Here is a 26,182-nt window from a genome sequence, read left to right on the forward strand (position 1 = left end):
TGCTGGATTCTTCTACCCAGTTTGCTTTAGCTTGTTAACTAGGAAACTCCATCCTTTCCATCTCTTTGTCCCAGCTTCTTCTTTCTCTTGAATGAAACACAATCCTTTAATAACTGGCATCGCTGCCAGTTCCCCCAGTGCCCATCATCTGTCCTGTGCCATCTGCATCTGGCACCACCACGGTGCAAGTTCTCACAGCTGTTTCCAAAAGCAAGTCATGGAAGCCAAATCAATGGGAAGAATGTAGTGCTTTGACATTAAAAGGAGTGCCTCCAAACCTCAACACTGCTCCATCCACCAGCTGCCATTGATCTTGTTGATGCTTTTGAGGTGAAATGAATCAGAAACTAAAAGAAAACTTCAAACAAATGTCTGTTTATACAGGCACAGTGGAGGCTTGTCTTTGAACCTGTATGGTGGTGCACTGCGTAGACCAAAAGAAAGACGATCACAAGAGGAATCCAAAAATCAAAAGGCATCAGTCATGAAGGAATATTCCACCCAGAACATAAACTAACACCTCAGAAAAGAGTCGCCACCAGTACTCGTTCAGCTCAATATGATGGCAATTAGTCAGCAAATCTTTGGTCTGGTACCACTGAAAATGAAAAGGGGCGGGTTTTAATGTCTGGCAGTCTTCAGATGAAAAGCAACTCTAACTGCAATTGATGGTTTTCTAATAACTCAGCAGTACAAACTCCTGTACAGATAACAGTCGGGATCGAAGCGAACATGTTATAGAAACAGGGAACGCCTGCTTCTCCGAACCATTGCTCCAAAATTATAGGGTCGGATCTTCATCTCAACGAATGGAATGGAGATTTCATGGCCTTTCCAGCGATACCAGTTTATACCCTGTAAAGTGAAGAGGGAAAATCAGACTGGGTAATAAAACATATCAATATTCTGAGAAAATATTGAAATGCCTCTGCCAAACACGGTATCAATCAACCCAAATATCAAAGAGATCAATCAACCCAAATATTAGATATCAACCCAAATATCAAAGAGATCAAACAACCCAGTGTGTCTGCATTTGGAACACTGTTTCCCATTCCCAGTCTGACTCTGATTGGGACACTGTTTCCCAGTCCCAGTCTGACTGTGATTGTAACACTGTTTCCTAGTCCCAGTCTGACTGTGATTGTGACACTGTTTCCTATTCCCAGTCCCAGTCTGATTGTGATTGGGACACTGTTTCCCATTCCCAGTCTGACTGTGATTGGAACACTGTTTCCGATTCCCATTCCCAGTCTGACTGTGATTGGGACACTGTTTCCATTCCCATTCCCAGTCTGACTGTGATTGGAACACTGTTTCCCATTCCCAGTCTGACTGTGAATGGAACACTGTTTCCCATTCCCAGTCTGACTGTGATTGGGACACTGTTTCCCATTCCCAGTCTGACTGTGATTGGGACACTGTATCCCATTCCCAGTCTGACTGTGATTGGAACACTGTATCCCATTCCCAGTCTGACTGTGATTGGAACACTGTTTCCCATTCTCAGTCTGACTGTGATTGGGACACTGTTTCCCATTCCCAGTCTGACTGTGATTGGAACACTGTTTCCTATTCCCATTCCCAGTCTGACTGTGATTGGAACACGGTTTCCCATTCCCAGTCTGACTGTGATTGGAACACGGTTTCCCATTCCCAGTCTGACTGTGATTGGAACACGGTTTCCCATTCCCAGTCTGACTGTGATTGGAACACGGTTTCCCATTCCCAGTCTGACTGTGATTGGAACACGGTTTCCCATTCCCAGTCTGACTGTGATTGGAACACGGTTTCCCATTCCCAGTCTGACTGTGATTGGAACACGGTTTCCCATTCCCAGTCTGACTGTGATTGGAACACTGTTTCCCATTCTGACTGTGATTGGAACACTGTTTCCCATTCTGACTGTGATTGGAACACTGTTTCCCATTCCCAGTCTGACTGTGATTGGAACACGGTTTCCCAGTCCCAGTCTGACTGTGATTGGAACACTGTTTCCCATTCCCATTCCCAGTCTGACTGTGATTGGAACACGGTTTCCCATTCCCATTCTGACTGTGATTGGAACACTTTCCCATTCTGACTGTGATTGGAACACTTTCCCATTCTGACTGTGATTGGAACACTGTTTCCCATTCCCAGTCCCAGTCTGACTGTGATTGGAACACTTTCCCATTCTGACTATGATTGGAACACTGTTTCCCAGTCTGACTGTGATTGGAACACGGTTTCCCATTCCCAGTCTGACTGTGATTGGAACACGGTTTCCCATTCCCAGTCTGACTGTGATTGGAACACGGTTTCCCATTCCCAGTCTGACTGTGATTGGAACACGGTTTCCCATTCCCAGTCTGACTGTGATTGGAACACGGTTTCCCAGTCTGACTGTGATTGGAACACGGTTTCCCTTTCCCAGTCTGACTGTGATTGGAACACGGTTTCCCATTCCCAGTCTGACTGTGATTGGAACACGGTTTCCCATTCCCAGTCTGACTGTGATTGGAACACGGTTTCCCATTCCCAGTCTGACTGATTGGAACACTGTTTCCCATTCCCAGTCTGACTGTGATTGGAACACGGCTTCCCATTCCCACAGGTGAGCTCTGGGGTGCAGCATTGCCATGTCGGCAAACCATTGCTGCAGTTTCTTCCTGTTTTCAAAGGGGTCGAGAATGCTGCACTGTCCTTCCTTGCAGGGTCCTTTTAAATACTTCAGCTGAAATAGTCTCATTACGTCTGCTCACACTAATTGGTTGAGAATCTCGGATGTCAAATCTAATGCAGCAGCTGCCTTAAAAAGTCACTGACAAATGCCCCGTGGAAAACGTCAGGTTCGGCACCAGCTGCCGAGCTCTCCTGTTGCCCCTGATTTGAAGAGACAGACCGGTGTGAGCTGGCCGCTCTGAGGTTGGAACATTGCACACGCTCCCACCAACCAGTTCCGATGAAGGGTCACTGACCCAAAACGTTAACTCTGCTTCTCTTTTCACAGATGCTGCCAGACCTGCTGAGTGGTTCCAGCATTTCTTGTTTTTCTAACCTGTCTGATTGGCTGCACGGTGTTCATTCCTTACCTGGCTGTGTCGATTCTCTCCATACTTCCCATTGAGGTTGGCACGGTGACAGTTCTTGTACCACCAGGCTCCCTTATAAGACATGGCACAGTTTGTGATAGCCACATCATTGTCTCGGTCCTTTGTGGAGAAGGGACGCCCTTGATGATAGGAGAGGGAATCCCCTGCAGATAGCAAACACAAAAGGGCACCATGAGTTCAGGGAGAGATCTCAGCTGACTGATTCACTGACAGTGCATCCAAATTATTTGGATCTCAGAGTTTCTGAGTCCATTTTAAAAGGTACTCCCGGACACTGAAGACAGCACACTCAGTGAGTGTATGGAAGGACGAGAGGCCACCGATAGATCGAAAGGTCTTAAGCTTCCACACCACCTTTCAAATCTTACAGCCAATGATTTGCTTTTCAATGTAGTGACTGTTGCAATATAAGAAACGCAATGGCTAATTTGTACACAGAACGATCCCATAAACATCATGACAATTAGCAGATCATTTGCTTATAGCTTGATGGACAAATATTGGTCAGGACACGAGAGAAAACGCCAAAGCTCTTCCTTGAATAGTATTATATCGTGCACATCCACCCAAGAGGGTAGACAGGGCATCAATTTAACATTATATCCAAAAGATGGCACCACAGACAGTGCAGCACTCGCTCAGTACTGACCCTCTAACAGTGCAGCACTCCCTCAGTACTGACCCTCTGACATTGCAGCGCTCCCTCAGTCCTGACCCTCCGACAGTGCAGCATTCCCTCAGTACTGACCCTTGGACAGTGCAGCGCTCCCTCAGTACTGACCCTCTGACAGTGCAGCGCTCCCTCAGTACTGACCCTCTGACAGTGCAGCACTCCCTCAGTACTGACCCTCTGACAGTGCAGCACTCCCTCAGTACTGACCCTCTGACAGTGCAGCACTCCCTCAGTACTGACCCTCTGACAGTGCAGCACTCCCTCAGTACTGACCCTTGGACAGTGCAGCACTCCCTCAGTACTGACCCTCTGACAGTGCAGCGCTCCCTCAGTACTGACCCTCTGACAGTGCAGCGCTCCCTCAGTACTGACCCTCTGACATTGCAGCGCTCCCTCAGTACTGACCCTCTGACATTGCAGCGCTCCCTCAGTACTGACCCTCTGACATTGCAGCACTCCCTCAGTACTGACCTGGATGAGTTAGGATAAATTCTGGACCTTAGTGTCCAACACGGAAGTCAACTTTTCAAAAGAAAAATGACAGATTGATAGTTATTGACATAATTCAAACAGATCAGTTGAAGCTTGGAAGTAAAAGTTCTTTAAATCAAACAGGTGTTGCTTTGCCCCAATATTGCTTCACATGAACAGAAAGCAAACTTTCTCATGATGAGTTGTGGTTTCTAACAGTTTGAACAAATAAGCTGCTCAACCTTTTATTTTCCATATTGGAACTTTCTGAGATATGTCCCCCAGAGTAAGGATCTTCAGGAGAGGAGGGGAGTGCGGCCCATGGAACTGTATCCAAGTGAAAGTCACACTGAAGATCGGCACCAGTCTGTGTCACACTGAGCGTGAGAATTAGTGTGATCAGTGATTTGTGATTCAATTCCAGTCAAGGGCGACACAGTGGCGCAGTGGTTAGCTCACAGCCTCACAGCTCCAGCGACCCAGGTTCAGTTCTGGTTACTGCCTGTGCGGAGTTTGCAATTTCTCCCTGTGTCTGCGTGGGTTTTCACCGGGTGCTCCGGTTTCCTCCCACAGCCAAAGACTTGCAGGTTGATAGGTAAATTGGCCATTATAAATTGCCCCTAGTGTAGGTAGGAGAATTGTGGGGAATGTGGTGGGAAATGTGTGGTTAATGTAGGATTAGTATAAATGGGTGGTCGATGGTCGGCACAGACTCGGTGGGCCGGAGGGCCTGTTTCAGTGCTGTCTGACTTTATGAAATAAGATTGGGAGAGAGATTTCGAAGAATCCAGTGTTGCTGAATTCTCCTCGGGGATTACAAGTGTTGGTGGGTGTGTGAGAGTTCATGGGAGAGACCCAATGGTCTTTTGATGTCTGTTAACTTTGGCTGTATAGCACTATTTCACTTGGGATCCATTACATTGGACAAGTTTGGAGACTTCCTTTTTAATTTTCTAACTTCACCCAATAGGAATGAATTCAAAGGAATGAAAAACTCCCTTCCGAACAGCACTGTGGGTGTACCTACCCCACAAGGACTGCAGCGGTTCAAGAAGGCAGCTCACCACCACCTTCTCAAGGGCAATTAGGGATGTGCAATGAATGCTGGCCTGGCCAGCGACGCCCACATCCCATGAATGAATTCAAAAAAAAAATTTCCCCTCTGCAGCACAGTGTAAGTGAAACTCACCGGCTGTCCCATTGTAATCTCCGATCCGCAGTTTGTACAGGTTCCTGGAGTCGCTGAGGTAAAATCGATCATAGGCTGCGTAGACTGATTCTCGGCCATCACGCATGTCAATTCGGAGCTCATATCTGGTTTGAGCAGAGATCCTGTGGATATTGTCCAACCCTAAATCCACAACAAAATATCATCTGAGAGTTAGACTGCTATACAAAGAGTAGCACTGTGGAGATAGTGAGACACAGTAACTTAGGGCTGGATTTTATCAGTTCACTGCTGATCTCGACCGCTGCTCACAAAATGGCGACCCGCCAAAGAGCCGCCACGATCTGAAGCTTGGTGACACATTTGAATAGCCAGTGCCGCCCATCCCCCCCCGATCACGTGGAGGCGATGGGCTGCCTGTGCACAGGCGCTGGTGCCATTTTTAAAGAGCAGCCAACCCTGCCGCCCAATTTAAATTCATAAAGTCCTACCCCCCCATAATTAAATTTCTAATGCCCCTTCCCCACCCCCCATAACAATTACAATAACTATTTGCCTTGCCCCAAAACACTTACCTTTAACATCTGACCTTTACCCCACCAACTGCACAAAGCTTACAATTCACCCTCCCCACCATCACGCTTATTTGACCCTGTTCCCCCCCCCACCACTGAAAACCCTAACTCCACCACCCTCCCCACTAGTGTGGTGCTGCCCCCGGACGGGGATTTGAAGGCACGGGAATGCCGGCCGCCATGCCAAAGATCGTGGCACACCCTCAAGATTGAAAGTAAGTGAATGTTGATTCATTCATTTTATTCATTTGAATATTTTAATTGTGGTCCCATCGCCCAGCAGCGGGGGGGTCCACCATGGAGTCTCACTGCCGCCAGGAGGACCGTACCGGGTCCTGCTGGCTTCAAGGTTAGGGCCGGGCCTCATCCGGAGCCATATTCAGGCTCCCCGCAACGGACCCCAACGCCAGGGGACAAGATCCAATGTTTGGAGAGTGAGTGTGAGACAGAGTAACAGTGCGTTTGGAGAGTGAGTGTGAGACAGAGCAACAGTGTATTTGGAGAGTGAGTGTGAGACAGAGTAACAGTGTATTTGGAGAGTGAGTGTGAGACAGAGTAACAGTGCATTTGGAGAGTGAGTGTGAGACAGAGTAACAGTGCATTTGGAGAGTGAGTGTGAGACAGAGTAACAGTGCATTTGGAGAGTGAGTGTGAGACAGAGTAACAGTGCGTTTGGAGAGTGAGTGTGAGACAGAGTAACAGTGCGTTTGGAGAGTGAGTGTGAGACAGAGTAACAGTGCGCTTGGAGAGTGTGTGAGAGACAGAGTAACAGTGTGTTTGGAGAGTGAGTGTGAGACAGAGTAACAGTGTATTTGGAGAGTGAGTGTGAGACAGAGTAACAGTGTATTTGGAGAGTGAGTGTGAGACAGAGTAACAGTGTGTTTGGAGAGTGAGTGTGAGACAGAGTAACAGCGTGTTTGGAGAGCGAGTGTGAGACAGAGCAACAGCGTGTTTGGAGAGCGAGTGTGAGACAGAGCAACAGTGTGTTTGGAGAGCGAGTGTGAGACAGAGCAACAGTGTGTTTGGAGAGTGAGTGTGAGACAGAGTGACAGTGTGTTTGGAGAGTGAGTGTGAGACAGAGTAACAGCGTGTTTGGAGAGTGAGTGCGAGACAGAGTAACTGTGTTTGCAGAGTGAGTGTGAGACAGAGTAACAGTGCGTTTGGAGAGTGTGTGTGAGACAGAGTAACAGTGTGTTTGGAGAGTGAGTGTGAGACAGAGTGACAGTGCGTTTGGAGAGTGAGTGTGAGACAGAGTAACAGTGTTTGGAGAGTGATGTGAGAGAGTAAAAATAGCATCACCTTGCATTTATAGAGTGTCTTTAGTAAAAGATGTGACACTGAACTACAGAGGGAGGTATTGGGTCTCATGTTCTAAAGCTTGGTCAAAGATGTTAACTTTAGGGAGCATTTTAAAAGGAAGAAGGAGGGACGGAGAGGTTTAGGGAGGGAATTCCAGAGCTTAGGGCCTAGGCAACTGAAGGCACAGCGACCAATGGTGGAGGAATGGAAATTGGGATGTTTAAGAGTGACACAGTGGCGCAGTGGTTAGCACCGCAGCCTCACAGCTTCAGTGACACAGGTTCAATTCTGGGTACTGCCTGTGCGGAGTTTGCAAGTTCCCCCTGTGTCTGCGTGGGTTTTCGCCGGGTGCTCCGGTTTCCTCCCACAGCCAAAGACTTGCAGGTGATAGGTCAATTGGCCGTTGTAAATTGCCCCTAGTGTAGGGAGGTGATAGGGAATATGGGATTACTGTAGGGTTAGTATAAATGGGTGGTTGTTGGTCGGCACAGACTCGGTGGGCCGAAGGGCCTGTTTCAGTGCTGTATCTCTAAATAAAAAAAATAAAAAGAGGCCAGACTTAGAGGAGTACAGATATCGCAGGGTTGTGGGACTGGAGGAGATTACAGAGATAGGGAGGGGCAAGATTATGGTAGGATTTGAAAACAAGGATGGAGAATGTTAAAATTGAGGCATTGCCGGAAGGGGAGCCACTAAAGATCTGCGAGCAAGGAGTGAAGGGTGAATGGGACTTGGTGCAAGTTAAAACACGGCAGCAGAGTTACGATGAGTTCGAGGTTTTGAAGAGTAGAAGATGGGAGGCCAGCCAGCAGAGTATTAGAATAGCTAAATCTAGAAGTAGCGAAAGCATGGATGAGGGTTTCAGCTGCAGACAAGCTGAGGTAGGGATGGAGTCAGGCAATGTTACAGAGGTGAAATAGGTGGTCTTCGCAATGGCACGGCTATGTGGTCAGAAGTTCATCTCGGGGTCAAATACAACAGCAAGATTGCGAACAGGCTGGTTGAGCCTCAGACAGTTGCCAGGGAGAGGGATGGAGTTGGTGGTGAGGGAGCAGAGTTTGTGAAGGGGACTGAAGACAATGGCTTCAGTCTTCCCAGTATTTAATTGGAGGAAATTTCTGCCCACCCAGTACTGGATGTCCGACCAGCAATCTGATAGTTTAGAGACAGTGGAGGAGTCGAGAGAGGTGGTGGTGAGGTAGAACTGGGTGTCGTCAGTGTCCATGTAAAAACGAACACTGCTTTCAGATAATGTCACCAAGAGGCATGAGAATGTTAAAATTGAGGCATTTCTGGAACGGGAGCCACAAAAGATCAGTGGCCATAGATGAGAAATGGGAGAGGCCGAGGACAGATTTTTGGGGGACACCAGGGGTAACGGTGCGGGAGCAAGAAGAGAAATCATTGCAGGCAATTATTTTTTGACTACAATTAGATAGATAAGAATGAACCAGGTGAGAGCAGTTCCACCCAGCTGGACGACAGTGGAGAGGGGTTGGAGAAGGATGGTGTAGTCAACCGTGTCAAAGGCTGCAGACAGGACGAGGAGGACAAGGAAGGGTAGATTAGATTAGAGATACAGCACTGAAACAGGCCCTTCGGCCCACCGAGTCTGTGCCGAACATCAACCACCCATTCATACTAATCCTACACTAATCCCATATTCCTACCACATTCCCACCTGTCCCTATATTTCCCTACCACCTACCTATACTAGGGGCAATTTATAATGGCCAATTTACCTATCAACCTATCTTTGCCAAAGTCACAAAAGATGTCTATTATGGTACTGTGGCAAGGGCCAAAACCTGATAGGTGGGATCCAAATATGGAGTTTAGTGAACGATGGGCATGGATTTGAGAGGTGACAACACATTCAAGGACTTAGGAGAGGAAAGGGATGCTGCAGATGGGATGGCAGTTTGCAAGGACACCAAGGGGTCAAGATTTTTTTTTAGGAGAAGGATGAACATAACAGATTTGAAGGGTAGTGTGACAACAGATTTCAAGAGAATGTTCATTAAATTGGTACCTGGGATGATGGGGTTGTCCTATGATGAGAGGCTGAGTAAATTGGGTTCATATTCTCTGGAGTTTAGAAGAATGAGAGGCGATCTCATTGAAACATACACGATTCTGAGGGGGCCGGATAGGGTAGACAAAGAACAAAGAACAAAACAACACAGGAACAGGCCATTCGGGCCTCCAAGCCTGCGCCGATCATGATGCCTGCCTAAACTAAAACCTTCTGCACTTCCGGGGACCGTATCCCTCTATTCCCATCCTATTCATGTATTTGTCAAGATGCCTCTTAAACGTCGCTATCGTACCTGCTTCCACCACCTCCCCCGGCAGCAAGTTCCAGGCACTCACCACCCTCTGTGTAAAAAACTTGCCTCGCACATCCCCTCCAAACTTTGCGCCTCACAACTTAAACCTATGTCTCCTAGTAACTGACTCTTCCACCCTGGGAAAAAGCTTCTGACTATCCACTCTGTCCATGCCGCTCATAACTTTGTAAACCTCTATCATGTCGCCCCTCCACCTCCGTCGTTGCAGTGAAAACAATGCGACTTTATCCAACCTCTCCTCATAGCTAATTCCCTCCAGACCAGACAACATCCTGGTAAACCCCTTCTGTACCCTCTCCAAAGCCTCCACATCCTTCTGGTAGTGTGGCGACCAGAATTGTACGCAATATTCCAAGTGTGGCCTAACCAAGGTTCTGTAAAGCTGCAGCATGACTTGCCAATTTTTATACTCTATGCCCCGACCGATGAAGGCAAGCATGCCGTATGCCTTCTTGACTAACTTATCCAACTGCATTGCCACTTTCAGTGATCTGTGGACCTGTACGCCCAGATTTCTCTGCCTGTCAATACTCCTAAGGGTTCTACCATTTACTGTATACTTCCCACCTGCATTAGACCTTCCAAAATGCATTACCTCACAGCCTCACAGCTCCAGCGACCCGGGTTCAAATCTGGGTACTGCCTGTGTGGAGTTTGCAAGTTCTCCCTGTGTCTGCGTGGGTTTTCTCCGGGTGCTCCGGTTTCCTCCCACAATCCAAAAGACTTGGAGGTTGGTAGGTAAATTGGCCATTATAAATTGCCCCTAGTATAGGTAGGTGGTAGGGAAATATAGGGACAGGTGGGAATGTGGTAGGAATATGGGATTAGTGTAGGATTAGTATAAATGGGTGGTTGATGGTCGGCACAGACTCGGTGGGGCGAAGGGCCTGTTTCAGTGCTGCATCTCTAAACTAAACGAAACTCCATCTGCCATTTCTCCGCCCAAGTCTCCAACCGATCCTCTGAAAATCCTCATCACTATCCGAAACTCCACCAGCCTTTGTGTCGTCCACAAACTTACTAATCAGACCAGCTACATTTTCCTCCAAATCATTTATATATACTACAAAGAGCAAAGGTCCCAGCACTAATCCCTGCAGACCACTAGTCACAGCTCTCCATTCAGAAAAGCACCCTTCCACTGCTACCCTCTGTCTTATATGACTGAGCCAGTTCTGTATCCATCTTGCCAGCTCACCTCTGATCCCGTGTGACTTCACCTTTTGTACCAGTCTGCCATGAGGGACCTGGTCAAAGGCTTTACTGAAGTCCATGTAGCCAACATCCAGTGCCCTTCCTTCATCAATCATCTTCGTCACTTCCTCAAAAAACTTGATCATGTTAGTGAGACACGACCTCCCCTTCACAAAACCATGCTGCCTCTTGCTAATAAGTCCATTTGTTTCCAAATGGGAGTAAATCCTTTCCCGAAGAAGTCTCTCCAATAATTTCCCTACCACTGACGTAAGGCTCACCTGCCTGTAATTTCCTGGATTATCCTTGCTACCCTTCTTAAACAAAGGAACAACATTGCCTATTCTCCAATCCTCTGGGACCTCACCTGTAGCCAATAACAAAGATTTCTGTCCGGGCCCCAACAATTTCCTCCCTTGCCTCCCTCAGTATTCTGGGGTAGATCCCATCAGGCCCTGGGGACTTATCTACCTTAATGCTTTGCAAGACACCCAACACCTCCTTCTTTTTGATAATGAAATGACTGAGACTATCTACATTCCGTTCCCTAGACTCATCATCCACCAAGTCCTTCTCTTGGGTGAATACTGATGCAAAGTACTCATTTAGTACCTCACCCATTTCTTTAAAAATTTAAAAATAGACACAGAGATTGTTTCTGGTGGTCAGGGAATCTAAAACATGGGGGCAGTCTCAGAATAAGGGGAAATCATTTAGATGAGGAGAAATTACTACAACCAAAGGGTTGCGAATCTTTGGAATTCTCTCCCCCAGAGGGTTGTAGCTGCTCCATCAATCAATACATTTAAGGCTGGGATAGATAGATGTTTGGTTTCTTGGGGAATCAAGGAATATGGGGACTTGGCAGGGAAGTAGAGTTGATTGAGAAGATCAGTAATGATTGTATTGAATGGCGGAGCAGGCTCGAGGGGCCGAATGGTCTACTCCTGCTCTTATTTCTTATGTTCTTGGAGAGTGAGTGTGACACAGAGTAAGGTCACAGCATGTGCCTGGGTTCTGGCGACTTGCCCTTTGAAAATGGAGGGGCTGTGTTGGAGCCTTCTCTAATCCAACAGGAGATTCTGAATTCCTGATACAATCAGCTTCTCAAGTGGACAGAACTGCGAACTGTCAGATGAACCTTGGGATGCTAACTCTCCCGGATTAACCCGAGTCTCCCAGAATTAAAGATGAATCTACCTGCTACTCCTGCAGGTAAAATCCAGGAGTAAAATGACAGGAACATTTCCTGCTCATTTCATTCTGGTTGGACTGATATCAAACTGCAGGATGGATATCAATTGATAGAGCAGCTTCCACTGTGCAAAGGATTGTGGGCAGGGAAGACACCATTACTGAACAATTGTTACGTCGACCGAGCAATGGTGGGTGTGATGGTTGGGGAAGTTGGAGGCAGGAAGCTACCTCACTAAAGTCAGAACTACCGTCAATTAAATTGTTTATTTTAAATCACAGAGCTGAGGACAGGACACTGCCCCTTTCCAAAGATTTGGAACATGATCTTGTTTTATTTACCCAGCCAGAATTCATCCTCCAGGTTTCCAAAGCCCACTCGGTAATCAGCCCACTTCCGTGCAAAGTCTGTCAGTCCATTCTGCCGTCTCTGGAACACCTGCATCAGGGAAGAGACTGTAATTCAGCAAGTTACTTTCATCACCTCTAACAGTCTACTTATATTCCCAAATTTGAGAAGACTACAGGGTACCTGAATAAAGTGAACCAACTGAATGTACACAAACTCATCACCAGGAATGCTTTTTTAAATTCTTTTTTGGGATGTGGGCATCGCTGGCTAGGCCAGCATTTATTGCCCATCCCTAATTGCCCTTGAGGTGGTGGTGGTGAGCTGCCTTCTTGAACCACTGCAGCCCATGTGGGGTAGGTATACCCACAGTGCTGTTAGGAAGAGAGTTCCAGGATTTTGACCCAGAGACAGTGAAGGAACAGTGATATAGTTGCAAGTTAGGATGGTGTGTGACTTGGAAGGAACTTGCAGGTGGTGGTGTTCCTATGCATCTGCTGCCCTTGTCCTTCGAAGTGGTAGAGGTTGCATGTTTGGAAGGTGCTGTCAAAGGAGGCTCGGTGAGTTACTGCAGTGCATCTTGTAGATGGTACACACTGCTGCCACTGTGTGTCGGTGGTGGAGGGAGTGAATGTTGAAGGTAGTGAGTGGGGTCCAAACCAGGGGGCTGTTTTTTCTGGATGGTGTTGAGCTTTTTGAGTGTTGTTGGAGCTGCACCCATCCAGGCAAGTGGAGAGTATTCCATCACACTCCTGACTTGTGCCTTGTAGATAGAAACATAGGAAGACAGGAACAGGAGTAGGCCATTCAGCCCCTCGAGCCTGTCCCGCCATTCAATGAGATCATGGCTGATCCACGGCCTAACTCCATATACCTGCCTTTGGCCCATATCCCTTAATATCTTTGCTTAACAAAAATCTATCTCAGATTTAAAATTAACAACTGTTCTAGCTTCAACTGCTGTTTGTGGGAGCGAATTCCAAACCTCTACCACCCTTTGCGTGCAGAAGTGCTTCCTAACATCTCTCCTGAACAGTCTGGTCCTAGTTTTTAGACTATGCCCCCTAGTTTGAGAATCTCCAACCAGTGGAAATAGTTTATCTTTATCTAGCCTGTCTTTTCCTGTTAATATCTTGAAGAATTCGATCAGATCACCCCTTAACCTTCTAAATTCTAGCAAAAACAGTCCTAATTTGTGTAATCTCTCCTCATAACTTAATCCCTGTAGTCCAGGTATCATTCTTGTAAACCTACGTTGCACTCCCTCTAAGGCCAATATATCCTTCCTACGGTGCCCAGAACTGCTCACAGTACTCCAAGTGGGGTCTAAGCAGGGTTTTGTACAACTGCAGCATAACCTCTGTGTCTTTATACTCCAATCCTCGGAATATACTGCGCTGTAATGTTCTAATTCTAATTCTAATTCTATGCACCTGAACCCCCCAGTCACTTTGGACATCCACTGTACTTAACCTCTTCCCATTTAGAAAGTACCCTGCTCTATCCTTTTTTGGTCCAAAATGGATAACCTCACACTTACCGCATTGAAATCCATCTGACACAGTTTTGCCCACTCACCTAGTCTGTCAATATCTCTTTGCAATTTTATGCTATCATCTAGACTGTCTACAATGCTGCCTAACTTTGTATCATCAGCAAATTTGGATATATGACTTACTATGCCATCATCCAAGTCGCTAATGAATAATGTGAATAATTGAGGCCCCAACACAGATCCCTGCGGGACACCACTAGTCACATCCTGCCAATTGGAGTACTTACCCATTATCCTCACTCTCTGTTGCCGACCACTCAACCAACTTTCTAACCATGTCAATAATTTGCCCTCAACTCCATGGACTTCTACCTGAGTTAACAGTCTCTTATGTGGGACTTTATCAAATGCCTTCTGGAAGTCCATATAAATAACATCCATGGACATTCCCCTGTCCACTACCTTAGTCACCTCTTCAAAAAATTCAGTGAGATATTTCAGACATGACCTTCCCGACATGAATCTATGCTGGCTGTCTCTGATTAACTGAACATTTTCTATGTGTTCAGTCACCCTATCCTTGATTATAGACTCCAGCAACTTGCCCACCACAGATGTCAGGCTAACTGGTCTTTAATTTCCTTGGTTCCCGCTTTCACCCTTCTTAAAAAGTGGAGTGACATGTGCAACTTTCCAATCCAGAGGGATCACTCCTGAATCTAGGGAACTCTGAAAGACTATAGTTAGGGCATCTACAATGTGCTCCCCTACTTCCTTTAACACCCTCGGATGGAAACCGTCAGGTCCTGGGGATTTCTCACTCTTTAGTTCCATTAATTTCCTTGTTACTGATGTTTTACTTACTTTAATTGTATTAAGTCCCTGTCCCCTATCGACTATTAATTTTTTCAGGACTTCTAGCAAGTTATCCTCCTTTTCAACTGTAAATACTGAGGCAAAGTAATTGTTCAACATGTCTACCATTTCCCCATTATCAATGACAATATTTCCAGTTTCAGCTTTTAGTGGGCCGACATTGCTCTTGACCACCCACTTTTCCTTTATGTAACTATAACATTTCTTCTTACTGATTTTGATGCCCCTTGTAAGTTTCCTTTCATAATCTCTTTTAGTAGCTCTTATAAGCTGCTTTGTTACCCTTTCCTGGTATTTGTATCGATCCCATTCGGCCGGATCTGTGCTGCGTTTTGCATTTTTGTAAGCCCTTTCTTTTTGTTTTATGCTATCCCTAATCTCTTTAGTTGTCCATGGCTGTTTTTTCTGTGAAGTGGAGCTTTTTCCTCTCAGGGGTATATACTCGCTCTGTATTTCGTTAAATGTTTCTTTAAATATTCTCCACTGTTCTTCAGTCATTTGACCCATTAACAGATCTACCCAGTTTACCGTGGACAGTCTCTGTCTCATCCCAGTAAAGTCAGCCTTACCCGAGTCTAAAATTCTAGCAGTTGATTCATGCTTTTCACTTGAATTCGATCATGTTGTGATCGCTATTTGATAAATGTTCACGCACAGTTAGGCTACTAATTAAATTTGGCTCATTACTCATAACTAAATCTAATATTGCCTGTCCCCTTGGTACATCTAGGGCGATGGACGTTGTCTACATGAACTTTAGCAAGGCCTTTGACAAGGTCCCGCATGGTAGGCTGGTCCAGAAGGTTCGAACACATGGGATCCAGGGTGAGCTAGCCAATTGGATACAAAATTGGCTTGGTGATAGGAGGCAGAGGGTGGTAGTGGAGGGTTGTTTTCCAGATTGGAGGCCGGTGACCAGTGGTGTGCTGCAGGGATCGGTGCTGGGCCCTCTGTTGTTTGTCATATATATTAATGACTTGGATGTGAATGTAAGGGGCATGATTAGTAAGTTTGCAGATGACACCAAAATTGGTGGTATAGTGGACAGTGAAGAAGATTGTCGAAGGTTGCAACAGGATAAAGATCAACTGGGAAAGTGGGCAAGGGAATGGCAAATGGAATTTAACGCAGACAAGTGTGAAGTGATGCATTTTGGGAAGTTAAACCAGGGCAGGACATATACAGTGAATGGCAGGGCCCTGGGGAGTGTTGTTGAGCAGAGAGAACTTGAGGTGCAAGTAAGTAGTTCCCTGAAAGTGGCAACACAGGTAGACAGGGTGGTGAAGAAGGCATATGGCATGCTTGCCTTCATCGGCTGAGGCACTGAGTACAAGAGTTGGTACGTAATGTTACAGTTGTACATAACATTAATTAGGCCGCATTTGGAGTACTGTGCGCAGTTCTGATCGCCGTACTACAGGAAGGATGTGATTAAGCTAAAGAGGGTGCAGAAAAGATTCACAAGGATGTTGCTTGGTTTGGAGGGCTCAAGTTATAAAGAGAGATTGGATAGGCTGGGTCTGTTTTCCCTGGAGCGAAGGAGGCTGAGAGGGGACATGAGAGAGGTATATAAAATTATGAGAGGCATAGATAGGGTAGAAAGCCAGAGTCTGTTTTCCATGGTAGGGGTGACTAAAACTAGAGGGCATAGATTTAAGGTGAGAGGTTTAAAGGGGATCAAAGGGGTGAATTTTTCACACAAAGAATAGTGGGTATCTGGAATGAGCTGCCGGAGGAGGTGGTGGAGGCACAAACAGTAGTGACATTTAAGAGGCATCTGGACAGGTACTTGAATGAGCAAGGCATAGAGGGATATGGAATTAATGCAGGCAGGTGGGATTAGTATAGATAGGCATTATGGTCGGCATGGACACGGTGGGCCGAAGGGCCTGTTTCTATGGTGTACGACTCTGTGACTCTATGACATATTACTGTAGGAGACTATCCCAGACACATTCCAAAAATTCACTACCTTTCTGACAGGTGCTAGTCTGCCTCTCCCAATCTATGTGTAAGTTAAAATCCCCCATTAATACTACTCAGCCTTTGTTACACACTTGTCTAATTTGTGCATTTATACAATCTAACACCACAGAACTGCTACCAGGGGGTCTTTACATAACACCTATTACAGTTTTAGATCCTTTTCTGTTTCTCAATTCCACCCATAAGGTCTCCACTGGATGCTTTCCCCTCATTATATCCTCCCTCACCAATGAGGTGATATTATTTCTAATCAGTAAAGCTACTCCACCCCCTCTGCCATTTTCCCTGTCCCTCCTGTAAACTTTATAACCAGGTATATTTAGTTCCCAGTCCTGACCATCCTGCAGCCACGTCTCCGCAATGGCCACCACATCATAATCTTCCATTTGAATTTGTACCTGCAGCTCATCTAGTTTATTCCTTACACTCCGTGCATTTGTATACAGAACTCTTATTTGGGCTATACCCCCTAACCTGCCCTTCAGCACTGATGTTTTATTCGCCTGTTTATTATTTCTCTCTTCTGGTTTAACCAGTATACTTCTTGCAGTTTGGTAACAATCAGCCTCACCTCAATCTGCACTCCTGCCTTCTCCTTTAACTTCCTGTTTTTCCATGCAACTGAACCCTCCACCTCCACCACCCCCGCTATTTAGCTTAAAGCCCTATCTACAGCCTTAGATACTGGACAGGCTTTGGGGAGTCAGGAGGGAGTTACTGGCTGCAGAATTCCCTTGCTTTACCTGCCCTGGTAGTGTGTAATGGGACAGTGTAGAGGGAGCTTTAATCTATATGTAACCTTTTTTTCCCTTTTTCTACATTCAGGAAGGGACTGAGATAGTCATAGAGTTATACAGCACAGAAACAGGCCCTTTGGCCCACTGTGTCCATGCCAGCCAAACACCTAACTATTCTCATCCCATTTTCCAGAACTTGGCCCATAGCCTTGTATGCTATGGCTTGTCAAATGCTCATCTAAATACTTCTTAAATGTTGTGAGGGTTCCTGCCTCTACCACCCCTTCAGGCAGTGCGTTCCAGATTCCAATCACCCTCTAGGTGAAAAAATGTTTCCTCAAATCCCCTCTAAATCTCCTGCCCCTTACCTTAACTCTATGCCCCTGGTTATTGACCCCTCCGCTAAGGGAAAAAGTTTCTTCCTATCTAACCTATCAATGCCCCTCATAATTTTGTATACTTTAATCATGTCCCCCCTCAGCCTTCTCCGCTCTAAGGAAAACAACCCAAGCCTTTTCAGTCTCTCTTCATAGCTGAAATGCTCCAGCCCAGGCAACATCCTGGGGAATCTCCTCTGCACCCTCTCCAGTGCAATCACATCCTTCCTGTTGTGTGGTGACCAGAACTGTACACAGTACTCCAGCTGTGGCCTAACTAGTGTTTTATATAGCTCCATCATAATCTCCCTGCTCTTATATTCTATGCCTCGGCTAATAAAGGCAAGTATCCCATATGCCTTCCTAACCACCTTATCTACCTGTGCTGCTGCCTTCAGTGATCTATGGACAAGTACACCAAGGTCCCTCTGACCCTCTGTACTTCCGAGGGACCTACCATCCATTGTATATTCCCTTGCCTTGTTAGTCCTCCCAAAATGCATCACCTCACACTTCTCAGGATTAAATTCCATTTGCCACTGCTCTGCCCATCTTACCAGCCCATCTATATCGTCCTGTAATCTAAGGTTTTCCTCCTCATTATTTACGACACCACCAATTTTTGTGTCATCTGCGAACTTACTGATCACACATGCCTGTGTGGAGTTTGCAAGTTCTCCCTGTGTCTGCGTGGGTTTCCTCCGGGTGCTCCGGTTTCCTCCCACATGCTAAAGACTTGCAGGTTGATTGGTAAATTGGCCATTAGCAATTGCCCCTAGTATAGGTAGGTGGTAGGGAAATATAGGGACAGGTGGGGATGTGGTAGGAATATGGGATTAGTGTAGGATTAGTATAAATGGGTGGTTGATGGTCGGCACAGACTCGGTGGACCGAAGGGACTGTTTCAGTGCTGTATCTCTAAACTAAACTAAATACCTCCTATATTCACGTCTAAATCATTAATGTACACTACAAACAGCAAAGGTCCCAGCACCAATCCCTGAGATAAGACAGGGTTCCCAGAGTGTCAGCGCTCTGACTCTTCAAGGTTCAAGATATCTCACTGAAATGGGTTTGTTCAGCCAGATTGGTAACAGATATACTTTGCATTAGGCCCACAGAATGTTTAATGGGACAGTGTTGAGAGAACTTTACTCTGCATCAAACCCGTTTTTGTTTTTAAAAGAGAGCTTTACTCAGTATCTAACCCCTTTATTTTTCTTTTTGTAGGGGGAGCTTTACTCTGTATCTAAGCTTGTGCTGTATCTGCCCTGGGAGTGTTTGATGGGGACAGTGTCGAGGCAGCTTTACTCTGTATCTAACCCGTTTTTTTTTTTGTGCTGCACCTGCCCTTGCTGGGTTGGATTCCTGCACTATGTGTCTAAAATAAGAACCAGTTCTATGCAAAGTAAAGCATTCCCTCACCTGATAGAAAATTAACCTCACGGTAACAGTTTCCCATGTTCTAACCTGTGAATCTGGGTCCAGGGATCATGAATCCTGTTCTTGCACTTCCTTTGCCAGATTCTTGGCACAGTGGGAATCCTCACCTTTCACCTTCAATCTACAGACCTATAATTCCTGGTGTTGATTGTGTCTTTCCACACGACCCCTCCCATGAGGGGCAGCATGCTGTGCTACAGCTGTTCAGCCAAGTAGGAAATACCACAAACAGGAATTTCATTGCAGGAGATTGAGGAAGCAGCAAGAACTTAACATCTCAACACAAGTCTTCATCAAATGAAAGTGAGGATCTTGCAAAGGAGATTGTGAGATATACAGCGTCCTAGGCTCAACCATCTTCAGCTGCTTCATCAATGACCTTCCTTCAATCGTAAGGTCAGAAGTGGGGATGTTCGCTGATGATTACACAATGTTCAGCACCATTCGCGACTCCTCAAATACTGAAGCAGTCGGTGCAGAAATGCAGCAAGACCTGGACAATATCCAGGCTTGGGTTGATAAGTGGCAAGTAACATTCATGCCACACAAGCGCCAGGCAATGACCATCTCCAACAAGAGAGAATTTAACCATTTCCCCTTGACATTCAATAGCATCACAATCACTGAATCCCCCACTATCAACATCCATTGACCAGAAACTGAACTGCAGTAGCCATATATATATATACTGTGGCGACAGGAGCAGGTTAGAGGCTAGGAATCCTGCAGTGAGTAACTCACCTCCTGACTCCCCAAAGCCTGTCCACCATCTACAAGGCACAAGTCAGGAGTGTGATGGAATACTCTCCACTTGTCTGGATGGGTGCAGCTCCAACAACACTCAAAAAGCTCAACACCATCCAAGACAAAGCAGCCCGCTTGATTGGCACCCCCCATACAAACATTCACTCCCTCCACCACCGACGCATAATGGCAGCAGTGTGTACCATCTACAAGATGCACTGCAGCAATGCACCAAGGCTCCTTCGACAGCACCTTCCAAACCCGTGACCTCTACCAACTAGAAGGACAAGGGCAGCAAATGCATGGGAACAACACCACCTGCAAGTTCCCCTCCAAGTCACACACCATCCTGACTTGGAACTATATCGCCGTTCCTTCACTGTCGCTGGGTCAAAATCCTGGAACTCCCTTCCTAACAGCACTGTGGGTGTACCTACCCTACATGGACTGCAGCGGTTCAAGAAGGCAGCTCACCACCACCTTCTCAAGGGCAATTAGGGATGGGCAATAAATGCTGGACTTGCCAGCGACGCCCACATCCCATGAACAAATTTTTAAAAAATGTTTTAGGTCCCATCACAATATCATTGCACAATTAGCACAGGAAGAGAGAGTGAAGTGTTACTCACAGCCCAGCCTCCACCATCAGTAGTCATGTCACAGAAGACTTGCATGCTTTGTTGTGGCTCTCCATTGATGTAGATGGTGTAGATGCCACTGATGGTGTCTCCGTTGAGTAGGTGCTGAGTGCAGTCCCACGGGTATGGGTAGAGACGGCCCGCTACAGTCAAAAAATCAATGGATCAGGACATTCAGGACTGGAGGAGATGAGGCAGCATGACAGTGAACATACTAATCCACACTCACACAGCTCCTCAACCTCCGGGTATACCAATAGCAGCAGTGTGGACCTGATCAGGGACACCCTCAGCAGCGGCACGGGAGAAATCATACAATCTTAGTTAGTTTATGGCACAGAAAGAGGCCACTTGGTCCATCGTGTCTGTGCTGGCTGAAAAACAATCCATCTATTCTAATCCCACCTTCCAGCATTTGGTCTGTAGTCCTGCAGATTACAGCACTTGAGGTGCATATCCAGACTCCTTTTGAATGAGTTGAGGGTCTCTGCCTCAACTACCCTTTCAGGCAGTGAGTTCCAGACCATCACCATCCTCTGGGTGAAAATGTTTTTCCTCATCTTCCCTCTAATTTTTCTACTAATCACTTTAAATCTATGTCCCCTCGTCACTGACCGCTCTGCTAAGGTGAATAGACCCTTCACCTCCACTCCCTCCAGGCCCCTCAAAGTTTTGTACATTTCAATCAGATCTCCCCTCCGCCTTCTCTGTTCCAAGGAGAACAACCCCAGCCTATCCAATCTTTCCTCATAGCTGCATTTCCCCAGTCCTAGCAACATCCTCGTAAATCTCCTCTTAACCTCTCTCGTATAATTACATCCTTTCTGTAATGAGGTGACCAGAACTGCACACAGTACTCAAGTTGTGGCCTAACCAATGAGTTATACAGTTCCAGCATGGTTTTATACTAGGACCGGGCGACTCAAAGTACTGTATTAAATTTATAGCTTAACTAGTTAAACTAATGAATAAAATTTTAATCTGGATAGGTAGAACAGTAAAGGAATTCATATTAAGAGCATTGGCACAAAGCAGATCTAGAGATATTAATTAAAATCGATCGTTTATACAAAATACTAACTAGATTCTAAAGGAGGGAATAAAGGGGTTTCTCTTAGGTTATGGATGAGCAGCTGAACCTGTTGCCCCCAATTCCTGTGCCATGTGGGAACTCCAGAACACTTCACACATCTTGGGAGACCACATGTTTAGGAGGTGTCTCCAGCTGATCCAGCACGAGCTCAGGATTTCCGAGCTTGAGGGGCAGCTGGAGTCACTGCGGAGCATCAGGGAGCAGGAGAGTTTGCTGGATCGTACATTCCAGGAGGTGGTCATCCCACGGGCAATAAGAACTCGGGATAGTTGATGGGTGGCCATCCGGAAGATAAAGATGAGGCAGGAGGTACAGGAGTCTTAAGGGTGTGCGCCACACTCAAACTGATACTCAGCTTTGGAAACCGCTGGGAGTGATGACGCCTTAAAGGAGTGCAGTCCAGACCATGGTCAAGGGACTGCAGAGGAGGGAACAGCAAAACATAAAAATGCAATAATAGGAGTTTCCATAGTCAGGGGGACAGACAGGCATTTCTGTAACCATCATTGTGAGTCCTGCATGGTGTGTTGCCTCCCTAGTGCCAGAGGAAAGATCAAGGAGAGGGTGCAGGATATTCCGCAGGGGGAAGGGAGTGAGCCAGAAGTTGTGGTACACGTCAGTATCAACGACACAGCAAGGGCAGGTATTGAGATCCAATGGTCAGATTTTCAGGAGCTAGGGAGGAAGTTGAAGAGTAGGACCTCGAAGGTAGTAATCTCTGGATTACTCTCAGCGCTATGTGCTGGCGAGAGTAGAAATAGGAAGATTGGGAAGCTCAATGCATGGCTTGAAGCATGGTGCAGGAGGGAGGGCTTCAGATTCTTGGGACATTGGGATCAGTTCTGGGGCAGGAGGCACCTATTGAAAAGGGACGGGTTGCACCTCAATAGGACTGGGAACAATGTCCTTGCAGAGAGGTTCATTAGTGTGGTTGGGGAGGGTTTAAACTAAATTGGCAGGGGGATGGGCACCAGCATATAGAAGTAGAAAAAAGGAATAATGGAGTGGGAGTATTGGATAGTACTAGACGAAAGTAGGACCATGTTAGATAGGAGCAGACTAATAAGGACTTCATAGAATACAAAGATTGATTTACAATGCATGTATGTAAATGCACACAGTGTGGTGAATAAGGTTGGTGATCTACAAGCACAAATAGGCCTGTGGGTTTATGATGTAGAAATAATGGAAACGTGGCTTAAAAAATGTTGAGGACTAGGTGTTTAATATTCAAGGATACAAAGTGGTGAGCAAAAATAGGGAAGGAAAAGAGGGAGGTGGGGTGGCAATACTGATTCGGGAAGACATTGTAGTGTTGGAAAGAGAGGATGTCCCTCAGGGGCAAGGACAGAATCTATTTGGTTAGAGTTGAGAAGCAAAAAGGGCATGATCACACTAATGGGGATATTCCACAGGCCTCCAAATAGTGAAAGAGATATAGATGAGCAAATTTGCAGAGTTATACAAGATCTATAAAGTGGTGATATTGGGGGACTTTAATTACCCAAATATCAATCTGGATAAAGTTAGAGTAAAGAGAAATGAGCGGGAGGAATTTCTGAAATGTGTTCAGAAGAATGTCCTTGACCAGTATGTTCTCAGTCCAACTAGGGAGGACGCATTCTTGGATCTGGTGCTGGGGTATGAGCTGGGCCAAGTGGACCAAGTGTCTGTTGGGGTGCACTTGGGTAAGAGTGATCATCGTATCATAAGGTTTAGATTAGTAATGGAGATGGGCAAGGAACAATCTAAAGTAGAATGTCAAAATTGGAAGAGGGCTAGCTTCAATAGGATGAGAGGGGATCTAGCCAGGCTAAAATGGAACCAAAGTGTAGCAGAATAATCTGTAACCGAACAATGAGTGATCTGTAAGGAGATGTTTCTGCTACAGGCTCGGTACATTCCAACAAGAGCAAAAGGTAGGGGAACCAAAGCCAAAGCTCCTTGGATGATGAGAATGATACAGAATATGATGAAACAAAATAAAAAAGAGGGTGTATTATGCAGCTGAATTCTTTAAGCGAGAACCAAGCCAAATACGATAAGCTGAGACGGGAAGTGAAGAGGAAAGGGAGACTGGCAAATAGAGAATATGAGAATAGAATGGCAGTTAACATAAAAGGCAAACCAAACATCACCGACCAGCATGTAAATAGTAAGTGGGTAGTAAGAGGTGGGGTGGGGCCTACTGGTGACAAAGTGAGTTATATATGCTTAAAGGCGAAGGGCAAGGCTAGAATACTTAATGGGCGATGTACTAAATGAGTCCTTTGCATCAGTATTCACCAAAGAGAAGGACTTGGTGGATAATGAGTCGAGGGAAGGGAGTGTAGATAGTCTCGGTCATGTCGTTATCAAAAAGGAGGAGGTGTTGGGCGTCTTGCAAAGCATTAAGGTAGATAAGTCCCCAGGGCCTGATGGGATCTACCCCAGAATACTGAGGGAGGCAAGGGAAAAAATTGCTGGGGCCTTGACAGAAATCTTTGTATCCTCATTAGCTACAGGTGAGGTCCCAGAGGACTGGAGAATAGCCAGTGTTGTTCCTTTGTTTAAGAAGGGTAGCAAGGATAATCCAGGAAATTATAGGCCGGTGAGCCTTAGGTCAGTGGTAGGGAAACTATTAGAGAGAATTCTTCGGGACAGGATTTACTCCCATTTGGAAACAAATGAACTTATTAGCGAGAGGCAGCATGGTTTTGTGAAGGGGAAGTCGTGTCTCACTAACTTGATTGAGTTTTTTGAGGAAGTGACGAAGATGATTGACGAAGGAAGGGAAGTGGATGTTGTCTATATGGACTTCAGTAAAGCCTTTGACAAGGTCCCTCATGGCAGACTACTACAAAAGCTGAAGTCAAACAGGATCAGAGGTGAGCTGGCAAGATGGATACAGAACTGGCTCGGTCATATAAGACAGAGGGTAACAGTGGAAGGGTGCTTTTCTGAATGGAGAGCTGTGACTAGTGGTGTTCCGCAGGGATCAGTGCAGGGACCTTTGCTGTTTGTAGTATATATAAATGATTTGGAGGAAAATGTAGCTGGTCTGATTAGTAAGTTTGTGGACGACACAAAGGTTGGTGGAGTTGCGGATAGTGATGAGGATTGTCAGAGGATACAGCAGGATATAGATCAGTTGGAGACTTGGGCGGAGAAATGGAAGATGGAGTTTAATCCGGACAAATGTGAGGTAATGTATTTTGGAAGATCTAATATAGGTGGGTAGTATACAGTAAATGGCAGAAACCTTAGCAGTATTGACAGGCAGAGAGATCTGGGCGTACAGGTCCACAGGTCACTGAAAGTGGCAACGCAGGTGGATAAGGTAGTCAAGAAGGCGTACAGCATGCTTGCCTTCATCGGTCAGGGCATAGAGTATAAAAATTGGCAAGTCATGCTGCAGCTGTACAGAACCTTAGTTAGGCCACACTTAGAATATTGCGTGCAATTCTGGTCACCACACTACCAGAAGGACGTGGAGGCTTTGGAGAGGGTACAGAAGAGGTTTACCAGGATGTTGCCTGGTCTGGAGGGTATTAGCTATGAGGAGAGGTTGGATAAACTCGGATTGTTTTCACTGGAACGACGGAGGTGGAGGGACGACATGATAGAGGTTTACAAAGTTATGAGTGGCATGGACAGAGTGGATAGTCAGAAGCTTTTTCCCAGGGTGGAAGAGTCAATTACTAGGGGACATAGGTTTAAGGTGAGAGGGGCAAAGTTTAGAGGGGATGTGCGAGGCAAGTTCTTTATACAGAGGGTGGTGAGTGCCTGGAACTTGCTGCCGGGGGAGGTGGTGGAAGCAGGTACGATAGCGACGTTTAAGAGGCATCTTGACAAATACATGATTCAGATGGGAATAGAGGGATATTGTCCCCGGAGGTGCAGAAGGTTTTAGTTTAGGCAGGCATAAAGATCGGCGCAGGCTTGGAGGGCCGAATGGCCTGTTCCTGTACTGTATTGCTCTTTGTTCTTTGTTGAGTACCTTGTATTAGTGTTCACTAAGGAAGAGGATGCTGACAAATATCGGTAGCAGCAGAGATGGTTGAGGTAATGAATGGAGCAAAAATTAATAGGAAAAATATACTAGAAAGGCTGGCTATCTTTAGAGTGGTTCAGTCACCTGGTCGGGATGGCTTGAATCCCAGGTTGCTAAAGGAAGTGGGGGTGGAAATAGCAGAAGGGCTTTCCATAATCTTCCAATCTTCCATAGATACAGGGGAGACGCCAGAGGATTGGAGAGTGGCAAATGTGACAACTTTATTCAAGAAAGGGTGTAAGGACAGTCCTCGCAGCTTCAAGCTGTCAGCTAATGTCAGTAGCGGGTAAGGTTTTAGAAACAATAATCAAGGAAAAAAAATCAACAGGCACTTGGAGAGGTTTGAGGATTTTGAGGATTTGTAAAAGGCAGATCGTGCTTGACTAATCTA

The 26,182-nt window shown here is 46.1% G+C and overlaps 1 protein-coding gene across 1 annotated transcript in view; it reads right to left on the reverse strand.

The window, feature by feature from the left end:
- Positions 1-702: 702 nt before the first annotated feature.
- tnr (tenascin R (restrictin, janusin)) overlaps positions 703-26,182 on the reverse strand; it is a 530,276-nt gene continuing 504,796 nt past the window's right edge. Inside the window, exons 17-21 of the mRNA XM_068038005.1 lie at positions 20,657-20,808; positions 12,363-12,459; positions 5,429-5,590; positions 3,075-3,238; positions 703-855 (exon numbers count right to left, since the gene is read on the reverse strand). Of these exons, the coding sequence (XP_067894106.1) occupies positions 736-855; positions 3,075-3,238; positions 5,429-5,590; positions 12,363-12,459; positions 20,657-20,808 (695 nt within the window). The 3' untranslated portion in view covers positions 703-735. The remainder of the gene's footprint in view (positions 856-3,074; positions 3,239-5,428; positions 5,591-12,362; positions 12,460-20,656; positions 20,809-26,182) is intronic.

Source organism: Heterodontus francisci, chromosome 8 (genome assembly GCF_036365525.1).
Source record: "Heterodontus francisci isolate sHetFra1 chromosome 8, sHetFra1.hap1, whole genome shotgun sequence".
In the NCBI taxonomy this organism is placed as follows: Eukaryota; Metazoa; Chordata; class Chondrichthyes; order Heterodontiformes; family Heterodontidae; genus Heterodontus; species Heterodontus francisci.